Source organism: Saimiri boliviensis, chromosome 1 (genome assembly GCF_048565385.1).
Source record: "Saimiri boliviensis isolate mSaiBol1 chromosome 1, mSaiBol1.pri, whole genome shotgun sequence".
In the NCBI taxonomy this organism is placed as follows: Eukaryota; Metazoa; Chordata; class Mammalia; order Primates; family Cebidae; genus Saimiri; species Saimiri boliviensis.
In genome coordinates, this window is record NC_133449.1 from 125,640,568 (window position 1) to 125,649,470 (window position 8,903).

Here is an 8,903-nt window from a genome sequence, read left to right on the forward strand (position 1 = left end):
TCTCTATTAAAAAAATTGGCCAGGCACGGTGGCTCAAGCCTGTAATCCCAGCACTTTGGGAGGCCGAGGTGGGTGGATCACGAGGTCAAGAGATCGAGATAATCCTGGTCAACATGGTGAAACCCCGTCTCTACTAAAAATACAAAAAATTAGCTGGGCATGGTGGCACGTGCCTATAATCCCAGGTACTCAGGAGGCTGAGGCAGGAGAATTGCCTGAACCCAGGAGGTGGAGGTTGTGGTGAGCCGAGATCGCGCCATTGCATTCCAGCCTGGGTAACGAGCAAAACTCCGTTTCAAAAAAAAAAAAAAAAATTAGTCAGGCGTGGTGGTGCATGCCTGTAGTCCTACCCACTCAAGAGGCTAGGGTGGGGCCAGGTGTGTTAGCTCACACCTGTAATCCTAGCACTTTGGGAGGTGGAGGTGGGTGGATCATCTGAAGTCAGGAGTTCGAGACCAGCCTGGCCAACATGGTGAAACCTCGTCTTTACTAAAAATACAAAAATTAGCCAGGCGTGGTGGTACATGCCTGTAATCCCAGCTACTCAGGAGGCTGAGGCAGGAGAATCACTTAAACCCAGGAGGTGGAGGTTGCAGTAAGCCGAGATCATGCCACTGCACTCCAGCCTGAGCCAGAAAGCGAGACTCCATCTCAAAAAAACAAAAAAAAAACAAAAAAAAAAAAAAAAGAGGAAAGAGGTTAAGGCAGGAGGACGGCTGGAGCCCAGAAGTTGGAGGCTGCAGTGAATTATGATTGCGCTTCTGTGCTCCAGCCTGGGCCACAGAGGGAGACCCAGTCACTAAAAAATGGTTGAACTCACATAAGCAGAGAGTTTAACAGTAGTTACCAAAGAATGCAAACTTTCAGTTATAAGATAAAAGAAATCTGGGGATCAAAACGATTTAGGGCAAATAAGTAAAAGTAAAAGGCCTTTAGCCTTTACTTATTTACTAGACTACTTACTGTGTGCCATATACTGTGCCAAGGACCTTATACTTAATTGGATTATGGCATTTAATCCTTGGAACAAGTCTATGACTGTCACTGTCTCTTTTTTTTTTTTTTTTTGAATCAAGGTCTTTGTCACCCAGGCTGGGATACAGTGATATGATTACAGCTCACAGCAGCTTTGAACTCTTAGGCTCGAGTGATCCTAAGCCTCCTGAGTAGCTCGGGCTACAAGCATGTGCCACCACACTGGCTAATTTCTTGTAGAGATGGGGTCTTACCATGTTGCCCAGGCTGATCTCAAATTCTTGGGCTCAAGCAATCCTTCTGCCTCCTCGGCCTCTCAAAGTATTGGGATTATAGGCATGAGCCACCATGCCCCGCCTGTCACCATCTTTAGAAATGAAAAGAATTAATTGCTTTAACAAGAAGAAATTTGTCAAACACGATAAAATATTTATTTTTAATTATTATAATTGCAGCAGTGAACCTTTTTTTTTTTTTTTTTTTTTTTTTGAGACAGAGTCTTGCTCTTGTCATCCAGGCTGGAGCAGAGGTATGAGCTCATTGCAACCTCCACCTCCCAGGTTCAAGCAATTCTCCTGCCTCAGCCTCCTGAGTAGCTGGGATTACAGGTGCCCACCATCACGCCCAGCTAATTTTTATGTTTTTAGTAGAGACGGGGTTTCGCCATGTTGGCCAGGCTGGTCTGGAACTCCTGACCTCAGGTGATCCCCCTGCCTCAGCCTCCCAGAGTGCTGAGATTTACGGGAATGAGCCACTGCGCCCAGCCGGCAGTGAAACTTTTTTTTTTTCTCTGAGACGGAGTTTCGCTCTTGTTACCCAGGCTGGAGTGCAATGGCGCGATCTCGGCTCACCGCAACCTCCTCCTCCTGGATTCAGGCAATTCTCCTGCCTCAGCCTCCTGAGTAGCTGGGATTACAGGCACGTGCCACCATGCCCAGCTAATTTTTTGTATTTTTAGTAGAGACGGGGTTTCAGCATGCTGACCAGGATGGTCTCGATCTCTTGACCTCGTGATCCACCCGCCTCGGCCTCCCAAAGTGCTAGCAGTGAAACTTTTAAGAAATCAAATTAGCAAAGAGAAAAGAAAAATAAGGTTCAGCAATGGCGATGGTGTGGTGAAAATTCATTCTAATCTAATGTTGTCAGTGTGAATTACTACAATCTTTCTAGGAAGTTGGCAGTATGTAACTAGGGTGTTAAAATATTCAATAATTTCACTTCAGTTGAATTTCAAGAATTTATACTAAGGGAATAATTAGGGTCTCAAGAAAGTTTGGTGTATATAGAACATTCATTATAATACCACAGATTATTTCTAAAAGGAAATAGTTAAATAAATTTTGCCATAGCCAGTTTCTGTAATATTTTCTAGTCATTAAAATGATTTCAAATTAGTATCAGGAAAATTGTTAGGACAAAATAAGTGAAAGAAAAATTAGATACAAATTACTTGAAGTATGAATCCAATTTTGTTTAACTCTCAAGTAAGAAGATAAGGTCTGGGAGCAGTGGCTCATACCTGTAATTCTAGCACTTTGGGAGTTCGAGGTGGGTAGATCACTTGAGGTCAGGAGTGCAAAACCGGCCTGGCCAATATGGTGAAATCCCATCTCTTCTAAAAATACAAAAATTTGCCAGATGTGGTAGCGTACTTGTAATCCCAGCTACTCAGGAGGCTGAGGCAGAAGAGTGACTTGAACCCAGGAAGCAGAGGTTTCAGAGAGCTGAGGTCTTGCCACTGCACTCCAGCCTGGGCAACAAAGCAAGACTCTTTCTCAAAAAAAGAAAAAAAAACTACACACAAAAATTCCAGTTACATTACATTTACATAGAAAAAAAGAAAGGAAGACATTTAGCATCAGAATCTTATGATTATCCCTGGGTGATAGATTTAGGGATGACGTGTGGATGACTTTGTGTATTTTTCCAATTTTTACCAATTTGGGAATGTTACTTTACTAATCAGAAAAAACAAATAGCCAGGTGTGATGGCTCATGGTTGTAATCCCAATACTTCGGGAGGCTGAAGTTGGAGGTTTGCATGGGGCCAATAGTTCAAGATCAGCCTGGAAAACAGAATGAGACCCTGTCTCTACAAAAAAAGTAAAAAAATTAGCTAGGTGTGGTGGTGCGAGCATGTAGTCCTAGCTATTCGGGAGTCTGATGCGGGAGCATCACTTGAACCCAGGAGTTCAAGGCCACAGTGAGCTGTGATCATGCCACTGCACTCCAGCCTGGGTAACAGAACAGGACCCTGTCTTAAAAAAAAAAAAAAAGAAAAGAAAAGAAAAAGTAGTAACAAGTTGGACTCAGTGGCCCACGCCTGTGATCCCAGCACTTTGGGAGGCTGAGGGGGGCAAATCACTTGAGGTCAGGAGTTACCAGCCTGGCCAACATGGTGAAACCCCACCTCTACTAAAAATTAAAAAATTAGCTGGGCATGGTGGCGGGCACCTATAATCCCAGCTACTTGGGAGGCTGAGGCAGGGGAATCACTTGAACCCAGGAAGCGGAGGTTGCAGTGAGCCAAGATTGCGCCACTGCACTCCAGCCTGGGCAACAAGAGCAAAATTCCATCTCAAAAGTAGAAGAAAAAAGAAAAAAGAAATATCAAATATGTTAATACTGCAAAGGCAATTTAACCTCAAATGACGTTTTAAGACATCCTGCTTGATTTACTTGTGTGCCCTGTAACTGAAACAAGAGGAAAAATGACAGGAAAACTCTGCGCTCAACTTATCACCTTTACTATTTTGTTCTACTACAAGTTTAAATAACATTGAGTATTCTGAAACAAGTTAATTTTGAACTTACGGTAACTTAAAATGTTTTTTTTTTGTTTTAGGATGACAAATGGGAAAAGAAATGCCAGAAGATTTTTTCATTTGCCCACCAGACTATCAGTGCTTTGATCAAAGCAGAGCTGGCAGAATTGCCCTTAAGACTTTTTCTTCAAGGAGCACTAGCTGCTGGGGAAATTGGTTTTGAAAATCATGAAACAGTTGCATATGAATTCATGTCCCAGGTGATGATCTGTTCTTTCTGAATGTCACATCAGCTCTGCTGAGCCTCAGTTGCTTGTTTGCAAGCATGGCAGTAATGCACATGAATTTACTCTTCTTTCCCTGCATATGTAACTACCACCTTCCCACCAGCTTGGAACCTCTTTAATATTATTGTCAAAGTTGACTAGTGTTGATCATTTGCTGGGTGTTGATGAAATCTAAGATTTCCAACTGGGTTGTGGTAAAAGTGTTTCATGGAACATGGTTCCTTTGTTAATTCAGTTTGGGAACCTTGGGTTAAACAAAGTTGAAAGAAGTTTCTTTATTGCAACTTTTTAGCATATTTACCATCTTAGCTGTGTCCTGTGGTCTCAAGAGAGGGTGCAGCATGTTCTGATATAAAGGCTGCAGAAGTCTCACGGGATGGAGGTTTGGTGAGAAGTACTTTGGAAAATGCTCAACTAGAGAATGGTTGGTCCTTGAAAGTCCTTTCTGCTTTGTGTTCATTAGGCATTTTCTCTGTATGAAGATGAAATCAGTGATTCCAAAGCACAGCTGGCTGCCATCACCTTGATCATTGGCACTTTTGAAAGGATGAAGTGCTTCAGTGAAGAGAATCATGAACCCCTGAGGACTCAGTGTGCCCTTGCTGCATCCAAACTTCTGAAGAAACCTGATCAGGGCCGAGCTGTAAGCACCTGTGCACATCTCTTCTGGTCTGGGAGAAACACGGACAAAAATGGAGAGGAGGTAAGGTGATTCCTAACTGCATGGTAGCAGACAGGATCGATAACAGGGATCAATTGCCATGGCCTTGTGCTCTAGAGGTGAAACATACAGGGTGCTTGGAAGTCTGATGAACAAAATTGCTTTGGTTTTGTGAAAAAAGAATCTCATCCTGTAGTGAAGCCTTTGCTTTGAGGATATTGTAACAGTGCAAATCCAAACCACTACCTGTTTTTTAAAAAAATACAGCTGTATACTTCAAAACAGAAGGAGGAGGATAATAAAAAGGACTTAAATTTGTTGTATCCCTTTAAAACACGAAAGAGTACGGTAGTGTTGTGTTTCTTTGTATGAAAATAGGCTGTTTCATTAATCTCTTCACTGTCTTCATACCCTTTTGTTTTAGCTTCATGGAGGCAAGAGAGTAATGGAGTGCCTAAAGAAAGCTCTAAAAATAGCAAATCAGTGCATGGACCCCTCTCTACAAGTACAGCTTTTTATAGAAATTCTGAACAGATATATCTATTTTTATGAAAAGGAAAATGATGCGGTAAGTGCATTAGTAAAGTGTTGTTAATAAACTAGTATTTTCCCTTCCTACTCTTAGGAGATTTGATATGTACAAAACTTTGTAATTCGGATACTTTAATCACTGTTCATTTGAAAAATATAAAATAGGCTGGGTGGCGGTGGCTACATGCCGCTGAGGCGGGTGTATCACGAGGTCAAGACCAGCCTGACCAACATGGTGAAACCCCGTATCTACTAAAAGTACAAAAAACTAGCTGGATGTAGTGGCGCACACCTCTAATCCCAGCTACTCAGGAGGCTGAGGCAGGAGAATCACTTGAACCTGGGAGGCAGAGGTTGCAGTGAGCAGAGATTATGTCATTGCACTCCAACCTGGGTGACAGAGTAAGACTCAATCTCAAAAAATAATTTTAGAGAAAAACATAAAATAATTTACAGATACCAAATCATAGAATAATTTGTCATAATGTTCTCGTTTAAGATCATTCTAAGGCTTGTCGCAGTGGCTCACTTGTAATCCCAGCACTTTAGAAGGCCAAGGCAGGTGGATCACCTGAGGTCAGGAGTTTGAGACCAGCCTGGCCAACATGGTGAAACTCCCTCTCTACTAAAAATAGAAAAATTAGCCAGGTGTGGTGGCGGGCGCCTATAATCCCAGCTACTTGGGAGGGTGACCAGGAAAATCGCTTGAACCCAGGAGGCAGAGGTTGCAGTGAACTGAGATTGCACCATTGCACTCCAGCCTAGGCAACAAAAGTGAAACTTCGTCTCAAAAAAAAAAAAAAAGATAGGCCGGGCTCGGTGGCTCAAGCCTGTAATCCCAGCACTTTGGGAGGCCGAGGCGGGTGGATCACGAGGTCAAGAGATCGAGACCATCCTGGTCAATATGGTGAAACCCTGTCTCTACTAAAAATACAAAAAATTAGCTGGGCATGGTGGTGCATGCCTGTAATCCCAGCTACTCAGGAGGCTGAGTCAGGAGAATTGCCTGAGCCCAGGAGGCGGAGGTTGCGGTGAGCCGAGATCGCGCCATTGCACTCCAGCCTGGGTAGCAAGAGCGAAACTCCGTCTCAAAAAAAAAAAAAAAAAAGATAATTCCTAAATGTAGTATCCTTTTAGCAATGCAGCTTTGGTCAAGATTGGTAAGTTAAATAAAATTTTGCTTTTTTTTAATTGATGGAGTTTCGCTCTGTCACCCAGGCAGGAGTGCAGTGGTACAAAGTCAGCTTATTGCAACCTCTCCCTCCCGGGTTCTCATGCCTCAGCCTTCTGAGTAGTTGGAATTATAGGTGCCTGCCACCACGCTGAGCTAATTTTTATGTTTTTAGCAGAGGTGGGGTTTCACCATGTTGGCTGGCTGGTCTTGAACTCCTGACTTCAAGTGATCTTCCCAAAGTGCTGGGATTACGGACGTGAGCCACCGCCCTGGGCCAATTTTGCTTGTGTTTAAGAGTTGGTGGGTTTTGTTTTGTTTTGTTTTGTTTTTGGATAGTCAGTAGTTGCTCGAACTAGAAATTAATCTTCCATCTTGCTTTTTTTCATAATTACTCAAGTAATTGATGAGAGTAACAGAAACTCTTCAAAACAGTTTTATTAAATTGTCTTTCATTTTTTTGTGGTACGTGCTTGATCGTAAATTTGTATATACTCTTTTGTAGGTAACAATTCAGGTTTTAAACCAGCTTATCCAAAAGATTCGAGAAGACCTACCAAATCTTGAGTCCAGTGAAGAAACAGAGCAGATTAACAAACATTTTCATAACACACTGGAGCATTTGCGCTTGCGACGGGAATCACCAGAATCTGAGGGGCCGATTTATGAAGGTCTCATTCTTTAAAAAGGAAACAGCTCATCACACTTCTTTCCATGTACATCCAGTGAGGGTTTTATTACGCTAGGTTTCCCTTCCATAGATTGTGCCTTTCAGAAATGCTGAGGTAGGTTTCCTGTTTCTTACCTGTGATGTGTTTTACCCAGCACCTCCGGACACTCACCTTCAGGACCTTAATAAAGTTATTCACTTGGTAAGTGTTCAAGTCTGTCTGATCACCCCAAGTAGCATGACTGATTTAAAATTCCTGTGATCTGTAAAAAACAAAAACAAAAACAAAAACAAAACACAAAAAACCCCACAAGCACTGATCTTGGCTACTAATGAAGCTCTTCCTTTTTTTTTTTTGTTTTGTTTCATTGTTGATTGTGTATTTTCTTCATTACTGGGGAGTACTAACCCAAAAGTGTCTGTCTCTTTTCTTCTCTAGTCCAATTTCAGATTAATTTAGAAGAAAGGAATACTGTATGTGAACTTCATCTTGGGCTTCTCCCTAAATTGCAAGATATGACCATGTGTAAAATTTTCCCTAAAACTAGAATATATTAATGCATGTTTGAGAATTTTAAAGCATCATGGTCAAAACCAGAAGCTATATTTTGCATATTTGGATTCAGCCATCCATTAAGAACTTATGTTGTCCTCTGGGCATATTTATCAAAATAATTTGGTTTTAAATAGTATAAAAGGAAATTTGTGATCTATATAATTTATGTATCTCCTTCATTGTAAATTTAGCAGGAAATGCATCACAATTATGATCTTTTTTTTCACCAGTGAAACAATAAAGTTGCTATTAACAATTTTGGAGCTTTTTTTCCCCTTTCATAATATCTTTATTGATAAAAAGAACTAGTAGAATGCCTATGGAGTTTAATAGACATTTTCGTATTTTCACAGAGCTTACTTAACTCTAGTTTTAGGCACTTGTTGAACAAAGCGGCATCTGCTCTTTCCATCATTTATACCCCTTTTCTTTCCTCAGCTTTACCTTGCTTTTTACCAAGGCATGATGAATTCACGTAACACCCCCCCGAAGGTTCACCACCTGTACTAGTAACCTACTATGTAATAATTTATCCCAAAATTTAGTGTGTTAAATCAGCAAACATTTATCTCACAGGTCTCTGGATCAGGAATTTGGGAGCAGCTTAGCTGGTGGTTCTGGCAAAGGGAGTGGTATAAGGTTGCAAGCAAGATACTGGCTGAGGCTGCAGTCATCTGAAGCTTCAACTGGGTCCGACTTCTTTGCTCACTGACCTGTGGCTGTTAGGCAGAAGCCCCAGTTCCTCTCCTTCCACAGAGTGCCCTCACAGTATGGTGGCTGGCTTTCCCCCGAGTGTGAAAGCAAGAAGGAAACCCACATTGCCTTTCAGTGGCCTCACCATGGAAGTGACACACTCATTTTTTGCCTTATTCTGTTAGTGGGTAATCACTAATTCTAGCCTGTATTCAAGGGTAAGGAGAATTAAGCTCCACCTCTTGAAGGGAGAATTTATAGACATTTTCAAATGACTTCATCACTTGACCCCTCACCATCTGTCCTCCCATTGCTAGCACTTGATGACTAGCCCTTGCTAGGCTTTACATGAACAAATGTTTCCCAGAGTTAGAAAATCAGTACCACTAAAATGCATCAAATGTTAAGCCTTTCTGTGGTATGTCATAGTTCAGCAAACCCTTTTTGTTCTTTACAGGTGTAAAGAGGATGAGTTTTGTTCTTTACCCCATATAAACCTGAGTATGGCTTGACATGTCATTATTATTTACATGTTTTGTGAAATACAACTGGAGTAGTAGAAAAGACATGAGAATACTTAAATTTGAGCTCAAT

General features: G+C 41.6%; 1 protein-coding gene across 1 annotated transcript in view; it reads left to right on the forward strand.

Annotated features, from left to right (window-relative positions):
* VPS35 (VPS35 retromer complex component) overlaps nt 1–7,874 on the forward strand; it is a 31,624-nt gene extending 23,750 nt beyond the window's left edge. The window contains exons 14-17 of the mRNA XM_039474115.2: nt 3,821–4,000; nt 4,491–4,730; nt 5,113–5,256; nt 6,896–7,874. Of these exons, the coding sequence (XP_039330049.1) occupies nt 3,821–4,000; nt 4,491–4,730; nt 5,113–5,256; nt 6,896–7,075 (744 nt within the window). The 3' untranslated portion in view covers nt 7,076–7,874. The remainder of the gene's footprint in view (nt 1–3,820; nt 4,001–4,490; nt 4,731–5,112; nt 5,257–6,895) is intronic.
* The last annotated feature ends 1,029 nt before the right edge of the window (nt 7,875–8,903 follow it).